This window comes from Cyclopterus lumpus, chromosome 9 (genome assembly GCF_009769545.1).
Source record: "Cyclopterus lumpus isolate fCycLum1 chromosome 9, fCycLum1.pri, whole genome shotgun sequence".
Taxonomy (NCBI): Eukaryota; Metazoa; Chordata; class Actinopteri; order Perciformes; family Cyclopteridae; genus Cyclopterus; species Cyclopterus lumpus.
In genome coordinates, this window is record NC_046974.1 from 12,893,544 (window position 1) to 12,911,568 (window position 18,025).

At 39.0% G+C, this 18,025-nt stretch overlaps 2 protein-coding genes across 5 annotated transcripts; both read left to right on the plus strand.

The window, feature by feature from the left end:
* The first annotated feature begins 418 nt into the window (after positions 1-418).
* Positions 419-7,237, plus strand: ube2d4 (ubiquitin-conjugating enzyme E2D 4 (putative)). The gene is made up of 7 exons (XM_034541453.1): positions 419-721; positions 2,397-2,460; positions 2,595-2,626; positions 2,725-2,802; positions 2,933-3,038; positions 4,341-4,434; positions 4,576-7,237. Exons 1-7 carry the CDS (start codon positions 698-700, stop codon positions 4,619-4,621), a joined length of 444 nt encoding a protein of 147 aa, XP_034397344.1. The 5' UTR covers positions 419-697; the 3' UTR covers positions 4,622-7,237.
* A 403-nt stretch (positions 7,238-7,640) lies between these two features.
* Positions 7,641-15,436, plus strand: dbnlb (drebrin-like b). 4 transcript variants are annotated; one of them, XM_034541590.1, is made up of 15 exons: positions 7,641-7,828; positions 9,062-9,117; positions 9,327-9,439; positions 9,528-9,602; positions 9,835-9,984; positions 10,622-10,699; positions 11,140-11,291; positions 11,405-11,456; positions 11,702-11,773; positions 12,059-12,179; positions 12,511-12,627; positions 13,009-13,083; positions 13,276-13,334; positions 13,743-13,842; positions 14,179-15,436. In XM_034541590.1, the coding sequence occupies exons 1-15, from the start codon at positions 7,746-7,748 to the stop codon at positions 14,313-14,315; spliced, it is 1,440 nt and encodes a 479-aa protein (XP_034397481.1). In that variant the 5' UTR covers positions 7,641-7,745; the 3' UTR covers positions 14,316-15,436. The 4 variants fall into 4 exon arrangements, with proteins under 4 accessions (XP_034397481.1, XP_034397480.1, XP_034397482.1 ...); XM_034541589.1 differs by having other exon boundaries at positions 7,642-7,828; positions 12,056-12,179; XM_034541591.1 differs by lacking the exon at positions 12,511-12,627 and having other exon boundaries at positions 7,644-7,828; positions 12,056-12,179.
* Positions 15,437-18,025: the final 2,589 nt, after the last annotated feature.

Here is an 18,025-nt window from a genome sequence, read left to right on the forward strand (position 1 = left end):
GTTTTTGTTCTTTTCAAATAGTGACATCTGGTGGATGCCTGGCCTCAATTATTGTTTGGGCCATGTATTATTACCCTGTCGTTATAACATTCAATTATCAGCTTTTGTAATAGTGCTGAAAACTTGATGATGAGGATGATGATGTACATTGATGCTTTTTTTAAAAAATACATTGAAATAGACAATCACTTTTTATTGAAGGCAGCATATGTGATAAAGTGGCAAACAGACTGGAGAAAATAAGTAACGTGCAGTTGCTTTGTTGAAATTACCATTGTGATTATCTGCCTTTATCGTTGGAGGTAATGCAACTTTGATTTTGTGATGTGGACAGTGTTAAAACAGTTTTTTTTGGTAAACTGTATTTTGGAACGACAGCCTCGTCGTCATTTACGAGTTGAAAGAAAAGTCTCGCGATATTACCACAACCTGTTTGACAGGCAGGCACCAAGAGGAGGTGAGAAGAGAGACAGAAAACATATATCGTTGTTTCTGTTGCAAGCGAACGAAAGATCAATATTTAACACAGAATTTGTCGCTTGAATTAAACTAGAAGAAAAAAAAAAACCAAGCCTGCTGTATATCAGACGAGATTTCCTGACTATACGTTAGCCTAGATTTGGAGGTACGCGGCCACAGTGTGCGAAGGGCTAGCTAACTGTTAGCTGGCCGTCTACACAGCTTAGCCATTGATGCAATGGCGTTGAAACGAATTCAGAAGGTGAGTGAATATATTTATTTAATGTACTACCCTCGCCTTTTGTTGTTCTCTGAGCACGGGGCCCTCTATTAAAATCATACCAGTATGTAGCCGTGTATATATTATTCCCGTAGAATCGCTTGTTTTGTGCTCATTTTTAAAACAATTCACAGACAAAGACGAGCTAGCCGCTGGTGGCCATGTTGGTGCATCGCTACCGTACTGTTAACCATTGATAACTCAAACAGCGCCATTATTGTAACAGCTACTTACGTTTTGTTTGTGCTTAGGTGAGTATTTATCTTTTGTACGTGAAGCCCCTGATGAATACTTAAGTAAAGGTGCCTCGCATTTCTAAACCAGCCGTAGTGCAGCGCTAAGCTAACGTTAGGCCTCTGCTTTGAATGATTGACTGACGTTTAGCGTTACAGGATTTGGTTTTAACTTCTTAGCTTGACAGTTGTCTTTATCCTCGTGGTTGGTCACTAGAAGTATGGCTGGTGATGTTTTTAGTTCCTGAATAACAGATGCTTGCTTGTTGCCAAAATTGAACCCTAGTGTCAGTGTTGCCATATATGGAATGGCAAATGGGCCACTGGAGAAGGCCACGGTGTGTATTTATATAACAGAATAGATAGGCTTACTTTCAAGAGATGTTAAATAACGGGCTTTATTTCTATTTAACCATCTGTTGTTTTGCGGTCAGTGCGTTGCATGTAGGTTAATGCTATGTTGTTAGGCCATCGCATTTACATTTTATGTTGATACAATAAAGGGAATTTAAAATACGAGTGTTTTTCTTTGCTTTGATTATTTCTGTAGAACATTTCTGTTTCTTTATATTGAGCTTTGTAACCTTTTTAGGTCTCAAAACATCTATCTCCAACTGTACTGATGACTAAATTATTTATGACGCCATCTGTCCCAAAACGATATTTACATGGCAACAACCCCAGAGCTAGAGTTTGGTCAATATCTGGTTTGTCGAATTCGTTGTAAGAGCTTAGACCAGTTAGATTTTATGCAAACTGGTAAACCAGTATTCAGAACAACTTGAGCTACCTGCTCAGAATGACCTCCCAGTAGCTCATCCTGTCTGATAAACCTGTGTATGGCTGATCACTTTTATACATGTTGGTAAATTTATGGGCATATTCTCTGGAATGTTTTTTTATTTGCCTCTGAAATGCACTCAACATTGTGTTGCTAGGTCATTTTGAGGATCTGGTCATTATGGTTATCTTAAATTTGCGAAAGCATTTTGTGAGAGTTTTGCAAATCGAGGGTTTCCATCTAGATATAGCTGGTATTTGTCATGAATACAAATAGTGAATTAAAAAGTAATATACATCCTCAACCTGTGTCTGCAGTGTCACAGCACTAAATCCAACTTGTATTGCATTATTAATAAATATTACATTATTTTTTCCGAATCCTTAGGATGAATTCAAATTTCTTCAAAATAAAGTAATCCGTGATACAACATTTTGACAAGTCCTAATGTTTAGGCTTAAGCATTGGCGTATTTTCTTATTACCGACATGTACACAATATAAATAATAATTTAACTACTACTCTTGTTTTCAAACCCAACTTAAAGTGTATGTGATTCCCTTGCAGAGAGCCCAGGTGTTGCAATACATCAACTGACTAATACATTCAAGGCTTATTCATTATGTGATTTTCTTGCCTTTAGGAGCTGTCTGACCTGCAGAAGGACCCACCTGCTCAGTGCTCTGCTGGACCAGTTGGGGAGGATTGTAAGTATGATGAAATTGCTGCATCAGTATATGCCTCATAGTACTATCTTCAGCTTTTTGAGATTACAACAGAAGTGTATTGGTGTAAGAATGTTGCATTCATATGCTAAATGCATTATATATTTCTTCCCCAGTATTTCATTGGCAGGCAACAATAATGGGTCCGGTAAGTGAAACTATCTAAAACCAATGGAATTATGATTTAAATATTACAAGAACACTGACATTGACTAACTTTTTTCATTTTTATTCATATTTTAATAGAGTGACAGCCCTTATCAGAGCGGCGTGTTTTTCCTCACCATTCACTTCCCGACAGACTACCCTTTCAAACCACCCAAAGTGAGTAGTCTATCTTATGCGTCACATGTTTCAACTTCTCTACTCTCTTTATATTCATTGATTGATGTGTGATAAATGCTATTTGGCTTCACTGTATCATTTACAACATTGTTTTCTCAATTTGTCACAGGTTGCATTCACAACAAAAATTTACCACCCTAATATCAACAGCAATGGAAGTATTTGTCTGGATATACTGAGATCACAATGGTCACCTGCACTTACAGTATCAAAAGGTTAGTGATAATACAGTATTCATTTTAGTGTATTGACATTTGTATTTATTAAAACAGTGGTGAATGTTGACTAGCACTAGCCAGCGCACAGCTGAATGTGATGCAAGCTGTATTGAAGGTGCAATATACGAGATTGGGAGCATTTCTATTGCCTTGCATTAGTACAAACGACAGCAAAATGACACCGTTGGTCGGAACAGTGTTATCAGCTGTAACCGTCAAGTGGCAGCAGTGAGCTAGCCAGTGGGGCATGCTCAAATACACAAACAAGCAGTATAAAACATGCACAGTCATGTCAACAAGGCAAGAAGAGACACTGATACACACACACACACACACACACACACACACACACACAGGGAGAGCAACTTCATTCCTAGACATTACTCCACTATATCTTTACATTGCAAGTAGTTGTTTGCTGCTGTATTGATGCCCTGAATCATGGATATTACACCGTTTAATGTTATTAGCTACACTTTGGTTTTCGAGGATGTGAAAGTTTCCACAGTCACTTTGCACTGGGTGGAAAAACACCAAACATTCAGCCTACATTTGAAATATCACATTTTACTTCTTAAACAGATTCAGAAGGATCAGCTGCAAATAACTCACTGCTATTTGTTCAGACAGTGGCAATCCTGACACTAAAATTGCCATTTTGTCAAAAGTATGTTATTTTCAGTTAAAATTATACCTTAGATTCTCTTTTGGACCACTTAGTGTTACACTCTTGATTACCTTTCAGTACTCTGACTGAAGTCCAGGGCTTTTTTCAGATGGTGTTTAGTGTTCAATCACTAAACCCTCTTGATTCCGATTACTGCGCTTCCCATTCATAGCAGGCAACATGTGGAAGAGTGATGTTGACACCCAAGTATTTTTACCCAGTTGAACTTTTTCCAGGCTCATGTTGATCTTAAACTGTGAGACTGAATGTGAAATGTCATAAAGATAAGTCAGAGCATGGAATCTTGTAACAAATTAAGTTTTGATCAACTTTTCAATTTCAAATTATGTCCTATAGGATGCATACAAATTACAGTATGAGAGAATAAATCGGCGCCTTTTTAAATATGTGATCATTCTTAAGGCACAAACACAATCAGTTATATTATAAGTTATTTGGTCATGTGTATATTTATATTCCCTTTTATCAATATTGCTTGGCCCTATTGTGATGAATATCTAAAGTCAAAATCACACATGGCTGTGCGTAAGAGTGGCCATTAAATCCACTGTCATTGTCACATTGGGTTTCTGTTAATGTTATCTAATTACTTTTGATTAATTCTTCCACAGTATTATTGTCTATCTGCTCTCTTCTTTGTGATCCAAACCCGGACGACCCACTGGTACCAGAGATTGCCCATACATACAAGGCTGACAGGGAAAGGTGAGTGTAAAACAAGAATGACATTTACCACATGTCTCAGCTTTGCTTGCTGTCATATTGCCTTACTATTTTTGGAGATTAAGTTCTTAGTTTTCTAGGTCACCTGAAACCTTTTCCAAACATTTTTCATCTATTTTACAGGTACAACAAATCAGCAAGAGAATGGACACATAAGTATGCAATGTGAAAATTCCAGGCAAATCAAAATACAAATGAGAACAAAAGAAACACGTTTGATTTGTAACTTGAGGCAAATGAGCAACAGAGGTGAGGAATAGGAGGAGGAGGAGGAGGAGGAGGAGGAAGTGATACAATGAGGTACAGTGCCACCTGGCTTTCCATGTGCTGAGCTGCTACCATGTGCTGTCCTTCATGACTTGTGTGAATCTGCTGAGCAGGACCTGATGGGCTCCTTAAAGCACTCACATATGGAATACCGGAAACTCTTCACAGTCCATACCGCCACACTCAGACTTTAAACTGTTACTCCTGCTATTGTGATTTTCACTATTGTTGTTGCTATTCATACTCATCATTTTCACTGTCAATGAGTCATATTGTTGTGCTACTCCTGAAGCAACATGTTTGATTTGTTTTGGAGATTGGCTCTCCCTTTATTTTCAGAGGTACTGTCTGTGTCCCACTGGATGTCTTGTTATTGCTGTATTTCCATGTATTTAGTGGCCTTTCTGTGTTATGATTTTTGGTATATGTGCAATTGAGGCAGAATGTTACCTGTTCAACTCAAAATGGTGCAGTACCATTACCAGCAGCTGATCTGTTGGCACATACTGTCTCTACCCCGTAACAATGTGAAAGATGCAAAGAAGGATCAGTCTCTTATCACCCACACTGCATTTTAAATTGCAACCGTATTTAGTTTGTTTTGAGGACACTGTTGTGGGGCTACATAGGGTGATGTCAACTCCCATTTTTCTCACATGCCGTCATTGCCCTTATATTCTGTATAACACCCATGGCTGGTATCCATAGTGCACAAAATACTACTGTTTGACATATTACTTGTTGTAAGGCTATGAACATAGCTACTCTTTGGCATATAGCTGAGCCGTGTGCCACCTCCTCAGTACAGTTACTCAGGTATCTAACCAAATCATTAGCCTTTACATGGAGTGACCCATTGTGAGAAAAATGACCAGGTTGTGTATCATCAGCCTCCTTAAAAATGTACTGATCAAAGTTCACTGAAGAGACTCGTTGATAAAAAGAAAGATCTGCACTCCTGAAGTTCTTCATGCATCGAGGCCCTGACGGTCTTTGTTGCACAAAAATATGTGGTCCCAAAACTAGTCATTTTGTCTCGGAGAGGGCCTTTTTCATGATCCCCCTCGAGTTCTTTTCATTACCATCTTCATTTATCTTTTAGCAACATTTGGATGTGAGTAGCTTTTAAACAATGCCGTTTTCCTAAGATGAAATGGCCTTTGGTTACAGCTGGTGCCAGTTATACTCAAAATGGGAACTTAAACACACGTGGCATTTTTCAGAACCTATTCATATCAAGTCATGTGCATCTTGTTACTTGAGGTGAAGAAATACAATTTTCATGACAGTTTCATCTGCTATAAACATCAACTGATTTGAAAATTGTCAGAATTTCTTTATGTTCCTATTCGGGTCTGCAAAGGTTTGTTTTGTTTTGGGATTAACTATCCACACTGACCGTTTCTCTCGGTGAAACATTGGTGAGCTTTTGTATTGTATCTTTGAAAGCTTTAGTAATGGATACTTTTTTTTCTCATTCATTTCACCAGAATTGAACAAGATTGTGATGTGTCATAATGTAATATTGGTTTTAATATAATTAATTGTGGCTGTTGGGTAAAATAGTTAGGAAATGCTATGATTTTTTCTCTTTTTTTCTTTTTTTTTTAGTCATGGCTCATAATGTGCTGATGCTGCCAATATAAAGGGAATTGTTTGATATTATAAAGGGGAAAAGATTTAGCTTTTGAGGCATTGAGTGGATTCATACCGATAGGTCCATACTAAAGCATGAACATTTGATAGGCTTCGATTGTAGAATTAACACCATGGTTCAGGCACCAAATATAGATTGTCATCATTGTCATCTGCTGTAGAGAAAATTGTCTAATCGAATCATCTTGAAATACAGTATATGCTAAAAGGTTTTGAAAATATATCCTCAAAATGCAGTGAAAGTCTTTTTTGCTACCAGACCAGAATTGAAAATGACGTGCGTAATAGTACTAGTTAAAACGTTGTGTGCATTGTTCGTCTGGCTATTTATTTGAGAGCAGAGTATCTTCCAACTGTACCAATGAATGCAGCCTCAATTCATCATGTGAGTGGTGCGGCACTGACTTCACTTGTCCAGTGTGCTCAATAGAGTTTTTATAGGCAGCTTGGCATGCTTTGCACTCTGGTGAACCTTCTCACAGCCATTTGCCAGATATCAGGGATTTCGTTACAATTCATCTGCCTAACACCTCTGACTAAAATTTTAGCCTTAACCCTCATTTTGTATATATAGAGAGAACATTGTCATGAACTGTAAATTTGCTATCAGGGCTGTATCGCCCAATTGGGTGATTCATTTCATCAAAAGACATGGAAACCTGCTTGAACAGTAACAATATTTTTGTTGAAAATGTCAGCCTGGTTTTCTTTAACAGCAGGACCAGCCTTCATGCATCTCAAAATTTGGAATATGTCTGCTTGAAATGCCACCATGAACGTCCACTTGTCCTCACATAGCCTACACAAGATAACTATTGACCTTGTCATAACATATAAATAAAGCTCATCTTGGTTTACCGTTGTCTGCCGTCATATGTGTGTGCCTTTATGATAAAGTGATAACTAACATCAGTATGAGCCATAAGCAGCTAAACATTGGTGGTATTAAATGAGAAATAGATGACAAGAACTAGTATAACTAAACAGATAAAGTCGTTTTGTTTTCCACTTCTCAAAGTTCCGCCACCGTATATATGCACAGCTCTAGGGTGCGTTTGATTCAGTCAGCTCTCAAGCGAGGTTTGTGCGGGGCAGACATCTAAATCATTGCGCAGACCGATATCTCCTTTCTCGCTTTACGAAAGTGAGAAAGATGTACATCTAAATAATTATCCAGAAATTGTACTCCACAGATGCAGAGCAGATAGTTAAATTAAAAAAATTAAAACTAGCTCCGCGCTCGCGGAGTGTCACGCGCCCCAATCCGCAGGAACCCGTTCTGCACAGCTGAAAGTCAGCATCATCGCCACTCCTCCGGATAGGAAGGCGCATCCCGGATAGCTAGCTGGCTAGCTGTACTCGGCATAACGATGGCAGTTAATCTCAGCAAAAATGGCCCCGCGTTAACATCTGCGTTCAAAGAAGTGGTCGATGAGAAGTCCAACACCAACTGGTAAGGAGAGGCCTCTTCTCGGCGGCATTAGGGGTTCGGAGGAGCGGCTTCACGTTAGCTGCAGGGTTGTCTAGCATTGCGCCTCAAGTCACGATAAGTTAACGGTCACCGAGCGATGGATAAACCCAACATGTGACTTCATGTCACTTTGTGCCCCACAGCAGACAGCTCGTTAAGCGGTCCGTCACGGAGCGGCAGCTAAAGCCAGCTTCGTGGGAGTTTTGCTTTCTCCAATTTATTATCGGTGTGACGTGTGTGAAAGAGGAGCTAACTGAACAGCTAGTAATGTCGTTAATCAGCTAACTAGGCACACTAACCAACTAGCGAGCTAAACACTTAATAATTTGTCGTACATGTATTTTGTATATGCAATGTTTGTGTTCGACTGTTTCTCATGCAATTGGATGAATAGGTTGCTGGCTACCTCACCCACTTCCTGGTAAGGTATCAGAAGTTAAATGGGGCCAACATGTGAAAGTCAAATCCAGGAACTTCCTCTCCCTCTCTCTCTCTCTCTCTCTGTGTGTGACAACAATACACGCAGGTCTCGTACGTTTCTGTATGAGAAGAGGCCAAATGTCGTAGCACTGAGGCTAGTTCTATTTCATGAAATATTATTTGCAATCATAATGGGCAATGTAGCATTTGTACCACGTAGGAAAACTGAACGTCCTGGTAAAGACTGAAGTGTCGTGCAGGGGTAGATGTACAGGAGGAGCGTGATGAGTTTATGGGACTCAGGTGTGTGGGTTGATTGGCAGCAGGAGAGAGGGAGAGATTGAGAGACAGACAGACAGACACTTAGGGTAAACGGTACAATACACACAAGGAAAGGGAAGACGGAAGACACCCTAGGAATAATGATGAGGTATAAACAAACTATGACAACTATATTACTTTATTACTATTTCCCAATACAGTAATACACAACAATAAAAGCCATAAATTAAATTATGAACTTCCTGAAACAACTAACCAATTAACTAGAACCTGTAAAACTGACAGATTTTATTTGGTTTTAAAATGGCAACATATCGTATTTACACAACTATACTTCTGTCAAATGTATCCTGTTGGAATAGGGGTGAGGGTTTCATTAAAATGTTTACAAAACTTCCATTGGTTTGTTTAGTATCAAATGGTGCACATCAACCTCTGGAACAAACGCTTGTCTGTCTCGGTGTGATCGGTTTAGCTGGTATTTTAATATCCTTAATCCTTTGTTTTTCACAGGGCCTTGTTTACCTACGAGGGAAACAGTAATGATATCCGCCTGGCAGAAAAGGGAGGTGAGTAAACTGAGTAGATATTGTTATCAGGGTTTTATGAGCTCCACATGATATTATTTTTTCAGTACGGCATGCGGTACTAAAAAATCAGCACAAAAGGAATGCTTGCCCCGGCTTTCTCACCCTACAATTTGTTCGCAGAAAAATGTCCACAGTTATACAACCAACCACAGTAACCATTTGATTTTTCCACACTGTTTGTGTGTCAGATGGAGGACTGGAAGAGTTGGTTGAAGAGTTGAACAGTGGAAAAGTGATGTATGGTTTCTGCCGGGTCCTGGATCCAAATTCTGGCCTGCCTAAATATGTCCTCATCAACTGGGTTTGTGCTACACTTAACTATTGTACATTTGTTTGTCCTCTTTGATGTTTCCTTTCTTGAACTTAAAGAGTAACTCTTTGTGTTTCAGACTGGAGAAGGAGTGAAGGACTCCAGGAAAGGAATATGTGCAAATCATGTCAGCTCCATGGCCAATTTTCTTATGGTAACATTGCACAAATTTAAGTCTCTTTTTCGAATATGCATTTTAATTTCTACATTTACGTTTGTTTGCAGAGGAGGTTATATGTATACTAGACTAAACATAAAGTAGACATGGGTGTCAGTGTCCAGCAAACGGCACATGTAATAAAATGGGCATGAATCAAGATAACAACTGTCGGTGTTTCTCTATTTGTGCAAGCATTAAAATGAACGTTTATTTAATTCTGTTGCAGGGGGCCCATGTCACAATAAACGCCAGAGCAGAAGAGGACGTGGAGCCCGAGGTGATCATAGAAAAGGTGGCCAAAGCCTCTGGAGCCAACTACAACTTCCACAAAGAAGCTTCCAGCCGCTTCCAGGACAGCGGTCCTCAGGGTCCTGTGGTATGCAGCGCATGCAGTTCCTGCCTTGTGCCCTCCTGTTCGCTTATGTTTCATGCTAGAAAGATAAGCAGAGGATTAGATCTCAACTAGGCTCCTTAATCTTAAAACATGGACACATTGGAAATGTTTGTTTCTTCTCTTTGCTATGGCTACCACACACACTCAGCCAGCTCTGCCGCTGGAAACAAGTCTCAACAAACAGACTCTCCAAAGGAGAAAACCTGGAAAATGCTGACCGACAAAAATTCTTTCTACGTAAAAAAAAGCAACCATTGGTTCTGATAGTTATTAAAAGATCAAAACAACTATATATATATATATATATATATATATATATATATATATATACACACACACACACACACACACACACATTAATTAGGCACACTGTGTGTTTAATATTTTAACCGAATATTTCGTGTGAATAGAAGATAAATGTTAACATTTTCATCCAGTTAATAATTAAAGACAATGGAGAACGACTAATGATTAACAAATGGTAACAAAGAAAAGGGATGGATTAGGTTTATGTAAAATTAGCTAACAAACTATTCTCATAGTTGGATTCCACAGTTTTTTTATTTTATAATGTAAGATGTCTACACAATGGTATCAAATTGTCGTTTTCTTCATGTAGGGTTCAGTGTACCAAAAGACCAACGCGATGTCCGAAATCAGAAAGACCAACAAAGACAACTTCTGGGCTAAAGCGGAGGTAGGCTCCTGAACTTGACTTCAACTTCACCTATGAGAAGGTGTCAAATACCTTTTTTTTTAAAATCATTTTTATGTAAGTTATATATACATGTTTTTGAGTCATTGACTCATTTAAATTGCAAGAACTCTAATATTGCAGGAGTTTGCACTTTTGAAACATTTGACACATTTCCATTTCTTTTAAAAGATTGTATGAAAATACAAGGCATGCAGTTTTTATCCATCACAAATGTAAGTCAGCTAAATAAATCTTGTAACTTGGTCCTTTGTCTGCAGTTTTTGCTCATCACCATACCTGTCACAAATACATCCAGGAAGTGGTGCTCATTGCCTTGCACTTTTATTACATAAACTATTGCAAAATCAATCTCATTAATGACGGTAATATTTGCTAGATGCCAAACCCATCGCTGACCTTCCTGTCTGATCGGCTTTTAGAAAGAAGAGGAGAAACGTCGCCTGGAGGAGCGGTCCAAGGCAGACGAAGAGCGCCAGCACCTGGATAAGGAGACGAAAGACAGAGAGGCCAAGGAGGCAGTGCAGAGGGACAAAAGGGACAAGGAGCGAGCCTCTCAAATCGACCAACAAAAGTAGGTAGCAGCTGAAGGAAATGCACAGTGGTTAAGACCGTTATGAAGTATCACCTGTTAAAGGGTTCCAATTACAAATGGTCTTCTAAATGGTATTTTAATTTCTTTTATAGGAAGTACCAGCAGAAGCAGGACGCTGAGCCCAAAGAGCAGGAGAAACGCTCGGTGAGTCTCACAAGATGTCTCTTTGAATGGTTTTCAACTGTGACGTAACCTGATGGATAATAAGGAGTCAGATGCTGAAATGAGGGTGAATGAGGATCGGTGTGAAATTTACATTTCACATTGAGTTTTACCCAATTATCTAGAATTATATTGATAGTTAAAAAAGTGTTGGTAGTGCACACATCTTGTTAAGGCACCAAGGTAGCTAATGCCAGCCGTGCCAACATTGATATCGACATTATCAGGAGGAGCAGGAGGAGGACCAGGCCGCCCAGAAGAAAGCAGTCAAGAGAGGTGAATCTGTGGAAAAGGCCAATGTGAGTTCCCCTTCCTGAAAGTGCTCTCTTCTGACCAAACTACTTTCCCTTTTTATTGCCGAATTCAAGTGTTTGTTTTTCTAATCAAATGTCAACCATTTGAAGCCCAACTTAACACCGGTTTTCCACTCTTTGCTGCGTGAGCTTTCCTTTCTCTGTGGCCATTTTTGGCAACATCTAACTGTCTGTAGTTTTTCTCAGCAACACTTCTCGCTGCATTATTAATGATCTGCTGCGGTCTAATGCTTATTGCGTGTATTATTTGTTTTCCTTTTTTCCAAGGAGGCGGCTTCTCTCATCTCTCAGCGTGCTATGAACCCCAGAGAGATGTTCAAGCAGAGAGAGAGGGGAATAACTCCCAGTGACTCAGACATTTCCTCTGCTGCCCCTGCCAGCCCCCAGCCAGGTATGAGCGCTGCATACACAGTGACCTCTCCACATATATATGTTTGCTTTAAATGTTACAACCCTTTCTGCATTACTGCAAAGCTCTCTTAGCCTCGCTCTCAGCTAGCAGAGAGTAAGAACGTGGTGATTTTTCTCGAGGAGATTCCCTTCCGTCACTGTCTTTTTCAGAGCTTTAACTTTCCATCAGACGGCCTCGTTGTCTCATAGTCATACTTAACACTGTGTCTCCATCATGCTCTGCTTCCGTTCCACCGGTCTGCACTATGTTTTCTCTCTCGTCCATTTTTTTTGTTGCATGATTTGGGGGTTCCATATGTGTCTCTGCTCAGGGCGTCTGCAAAGCCCTTTTCTGTCTAAGCCAGTGTATGAAAGTGAGCGAGCCAGTTCACCTCAGCGCCAAGCTTCTCCTGTGCCAGCAGGCTCCGCCTCTCCTGTCCGTGCCACAGGTGTGAGCTCCCTCCTGCACACACACACACACACACACACACACACACACACCAGACACACACAAATTAGTACATACAAAATGCATACACTACAAATTGGGTGACAGTTTCATACTTAACTTAAAGCTCCATGCTTCATTTGTCATTGTTGTTTCTGTGTGTGAATCTACATAATCCTTAATCCATAATCACAAATTGTATCATGAGTCATGCTTCCATTCAATGTACTTCTTGTTTCCTAAGAAACTTTCATATTATTGTCTTGTTACTCTTCAAAACTCCCCTTGTGTCTGAGTGGGGTGGTGGTTTCCAGCCTGTGTAGACTTGTGAATGTGTTCGCCCGTGTACATGCATGTCTGTGCTTGTGTTTTGGGCGATAAGAGCCTGATGTGGATGATGGACAGTCCAGGTGTGAGTATGATGAGCAGGAGGCGGCCCCCCAGGAGCAATGTGAAGGTGGGACCCATTTCACACAACACCAGCCTCGGTGTTAAGCATCAGCTTTCCAACCCACCCATCTGCTTCTCATATATATTATTTTGTTATAAGCACATATTATTCCCTCCAGCCAAACTGTTGCCGCTGCTGCCACCTGCTGGTAGGTAGACGGCCCAGACACAACATACTGATAGTAATCTGTCTTTTCAGAGAAGACACTGGCTGCCAACTCCTACGTCCAAGAGACAGCTTATGAAGAGCCTGCTCAGGTGATTGTTTACTTACCTTGAGCATGAAATTCCTCCATGCAGCACCATAATAAGGAAGCTAACTGATGCGGGTCTTGACATGTTTGAGATTATGTGTGAAACTCCTCCAGAGCTGTTGGTAACTGAAGCTCAGGGACTGGAGAAAGTGAAGCAACAGCCTAGCAACACACCTCTACCTAACAAAAGCAGTTATCAGGCAAAATTCTGCACTTCTGTATGTGCCCAGCAGACCTATTTTATTTGATCTACCTTTTATTAATAAAACAAACTACTTCAATTTGAATGCCATACTTGATGACAGGTTTATAAAAGCAATAGCTCAGTGAAGTCTGCTTTGTTGTGATAATACCACTTCCTGTCGTGAACTATTGCTTAACTAAACACTGCGTTACTTTATTCCATTCCCAGGTGGAGGAGAATAACTCTTATGAGGTGACTGCTGAGGAGACACCAGAGGAGACACCACGCAGAGGCACATGTGCCAGAGCCTTGTATGACTACCAGGCTGGTGAGTTTTCTTTTTCTTTTTTATCAATACCTTAAGAGTAAATAGAATAATTCTTAATTTAATCAAGTAACTGTCACTAATATTAAAGGGCAACTTAACGGCCTGTTATAGCTTGGATGTGCCGTCTTCAGGCAAAACCCCATTCAAACCAGACTCGCACTCCATTGTTGTAGATGTTTCACTTAATTTTTCAACTTAACAAAAATAGTTGTGTATGCTGTCAACTAAAGAGAGAAAATGTGCAATGAGTCGTGAATTAAACAAGAAAATTGTAATAAGTGCATCTCTATTGAAAATGTTAGCTGACGTTCATGAGACACTGCTCTTCTCCTCCAGCTGATGACACAGAGATCTCATTCGATCCCGACAATATCATCACCGGAATCGAGATGATAGACGAGGGCTGGTGGCGAGGCTACAGCCCAGACGGCCATTTTGGAATGTTCCCAGCCAATTACGTGGAGCTTATCTAGCCCACCCCTCACCCCCAGATTAGCACACTGGCAGCCCCAGAAGACATCTGCAGTAAAACAGTCAGTCTTCGCACACAAGTGAGCTGATCAGGCTAAAACAGAGTAAACGTTCCTCCACATCATGGACCAATAAACGGATGGTAATCATGGGCCAGAAGCTTTTGAAATCTCTGGTCTTTAAGAAAGCAATTATATTATTAAATTGTTGATGTTGTGAGCAACTGATGGCATAATTTAGGGATTTGTGAAGACAGTCGGACCAATGCTCCCCTTTCCCCCCCCCAAATTACATCTCTTTTCCTATAAATGTGATGCCGTACAAAATTAGCCTTTGTTAAGTCTTTAATTCAGTAGTAACAGCACTTCTAGTTCACATTCCTTACAAAGTGACTTCAGTTCTATTTCAGGTATAATTTTGTTGTTACTTGTAGCAAATATTCCCGTACGTTTCAGGGAAGAAAAAAAAAAATCAAAGATGGCGGTACGAGCTACAGTATAATCCTTTGCCTTGTTTTTGCCTTTCTTTACCGGCAGACTGAACTTTCCTTTTTTATGTGATTGATCCTGTGTGGTTTCCAAACCATGTTTTAGTACTGATCTTGCTGTGGTTGAAGTGAATATTTAAAACAAATCAGATTACGTTTGCTGTGCTTTGGGTCGATTTAGTGAGCAATGCATCAAACAGTTCACTTTCCTTTTTAAATGACTTTTTATTGTTTTCATTCCTTCGTCGTCTGAACCAGATTATTTCAACATATTTAACATTTCAGGGACAAGCTAAAGAGAATAAAACAAATTCAGCATTTCTTTTCGTTGTGTTGATCTCGCTGGTCTGAGGTTGAATTTGAGTGCATTACAGATCTCTAATAAGTAATTTGCAATGTTACGGTGCCATAATGATGGGAAGTGAATGCGGTTACATTTAAATTGAAAATTCGTATATTTTCAGTTTTTATCACGGAACACAATTCTTGCTCTTTAAAGCTTTGAGGTCAGACTATGAAAGGAAAAATAATTATAATGAGTAGAAAAGAGTATCATGTATCCATTGCATTATTGTTTGTTTTCCCAGAGTCTATTGTAATGCACAGACATTCTTCATAATAAAATAAATAACCAAAGCCATGTTGTCACATCTTTTCAGATAGGTTGAGCATATCCTAGGCAGCATACATCTTAGAAAAGCTTGAAATATCATAGCGCTATATATATATATATATATATATATATATATATATTATATATTCTCTACAATCAGTTTCCTGGAATGAGGCAACAGCTGGGGAATTCACCTGTAATGCATAAGTTTCATTTTCACATTTTTTTTTTTTTTAAATCTCCCTCAATCCTTTATTAATATCTTTGTCAGGCTGAATGAACACATCTGTGTCCTAAAATGTTCACTGTGTTCAAGACATTTGCTATCAATTGCTAACCTTTTTCCTTTATGAAAATCACACTTCCTTAAGGAGTGTTTCTTTTAAATCTTCCTGCAATAAAATGTCATGCATTTGGACCCCCTTAGTCCATTAAATAGTTCCCAGATATCTTGTATCACATTTTGTTTTTAAACGGAATTTGATATTGGCTTGTAACTAAATTAATCAACCTATTTAAAATAACACATAAACCTACGCCCTCTAGAAACGCTATCACCTCTTCTTTTAATGTTTGCTGATCTACTTCTGTTGGTTTGTACTTATCCCTAAAACAATTGGTGCGTCTTTAGACCCATTTATTCTGGGAAAATCTCATTCAGTTAACGACCGTTTCTCACCATGACTGGAATCATACGTACCACTTCAGCATTTGCAGATTGTTCCCAGGAAAGTGACTCACTTCAGACAGGAAATCTCTTGTGTGTTGAATTCACAATATTTTCTCCACACGTCATTTACATGGTGCTGCCCTCATCTCAACCTTGTGTTTATCTCGGTGAAAGTCTGAAATGAATAGCTGGGGATTTTCTCAGTCTTATAACTGATGTTTCTGCTCATCGTCTCCACATTTATTTTTGGTTTCAGGAGATCAAATTGATCACAAGAGTTCTGCAAAACATTGTCACAATTAAATGGTAATAATATACACTTCCTATGAAGCCTCATGTATGACAAACTATAAATGTGTTATTGTTAAAATATAACAACACACAAGTTATTTTTATTTTTTTATTGTTGTATTCCTATATTTTATATCTACATCTTTTGTTCATATGGGAGGTGTGGGAACACAAACCGTTTAATATCACGCTCCTTCCATTTGTGCAGTGCACCTAGTTGAGCAAAGAGAAGAAAAAAGAAAAACTTGTTTTGTGTCTATCAAACCACAAAAAAAATCCCTCTTGAGATTTGGAGAGTTTGTAGATATTTCTTTATTTTGACATTTAAATGTTAATCATTTTGAAATGTCATACTCTATCTGCAACAGATGGGGGAATAGGGCAACCCCTTTTTAAGTAGATCAAAAACATGGGGAGGAAATGTGGATCGCGTCGAGTGCAGCTTCATCACTCGTCAGTGTTTTTTCACAAGATCGTGTAATTGTATTTTATTGAGTGTGGGGCCGATGGAGGGAAAATACATTAATATTTTAATGTGACCTGAGAAATACCTGAAAAAGGTTAAAAAGAAATACTAGAGCAACTTGTCTTCTTTACTCAAACATGAAATCCATAGGAAAGTAACTTGACCCTGATGCTTTCCATATGTCCATAAGGAACATAACATCTTGATACAACCTCCTCTGACTCATAACGGGGAGTAGAAATAGCTGATTTTTTTTTTTTTACCTCTCGTCTATTTGAAAAAGCTGCTTCTGCATTGTCCTGGCATTTTATTTATAGCCAATATCTTTTAGGCAACGGCCAGTAGGAACCATTTTAAAGAAGTAGGTCCTCACCTCTTCCTTAAAATGTGAGGTCTTTAGTCTCTGAAGCTAGCGGCCAGTCTCAACACTTTAATGTGCTACATGGGGCTTTGAGAGTCTGTGCTCACTCAGCTTTATGCTTTAATGACTCAAACTATATGCTTGTGTGTCTCTACTTTAAAGATTCTTTTTTTATTACACGCAACATGTTTCTATTTTGGTGCTTTTAGGTTTACACAACAGCAGTTCTATTATTATTATTATAATGATTATTATAATGATGTACATTGGCAGTAAGTGGGACAGCCTCGCTTCCCTTTAAAAAAAATGTAAAATACATTGTTTTAATGATGTACACGTCTGGAAGATGTTATCCATTTACACACTTGAATGTTTCTTTCACTTCCTTAAATTCAGCAATTTTTAGTGGATTTGAGTCCGGTCTACACACTCAAGGTGACCAGGCTTAAATCATTGTATCACAAACTTTGCTGAATTACTACAAAGTCTATAAAAACATGTATGTTGATTAGTCTCGTCGGTGATATATTTTTATCATGTGCAAAATAATAATGAAAAAACAATAATGACATTACAGTTCCATGTGCTGCGAACAACATTGGAAACATAAGAAGCCAACAAAAATAAGTAATAAACTACTTTGTTAGCATAGCATCCGTTTCTGTTGAAATTGGAGACAAAGAACAAACAATTGGACACAGATGTTGTTTTTTTGTCTGAAAATCAGGTGATGAAACAGAGAATAGACATTGTGAGACTTGAGTGAGGAAGAAGAAAACTCAGTTTCCCAGACTAATTTTCTGCAAGACAAACAGAACAACCAA

Bases quoted from the DNA above. Each gene is read 5' to 3' on its own strand.
- ube2d4 (XM_034541453.1), top strand. From the start codon at position 698: ATGGCGTTGAAACGAATTCAGAAG. The intron at 2,803-2,932 runs GTGAGTAGTCTA...AATTTGTCACAG, and splicing joins ACCCTTTCAAACCACCCAAA to GTTGCATTCACAACAAAAAT. The intron at 3,039-4,340 runs GTTAGTGATAAT...ATTCTTCCACAG, and splicing joins TGCACTTACAGTATCAAAAG to TATTATTGTCTATCTGCTCT.
- dbnlb (XM_034541589.1), top strand. From the start codon at position 7,746: ATGGCAGTTAATCTCAGCAAAAATGGCCCCGCGTTAACATCTGCGTTC. The intron at 9,440-9,527 runs GTTTGTGCTACA...TTTGTGTTTCAG, and splicing joins AATATGTCCTCATCAACTGG to ACTGGAGAAGGAGTGAAGGA. The intron at 13,843-14,178 runs GTGAGTTTTCTT...CTTCTCCTCCAG, and splicing joins CTTGTATGACTACCAGGCTG to CTGATGACACAGAGATCTCA.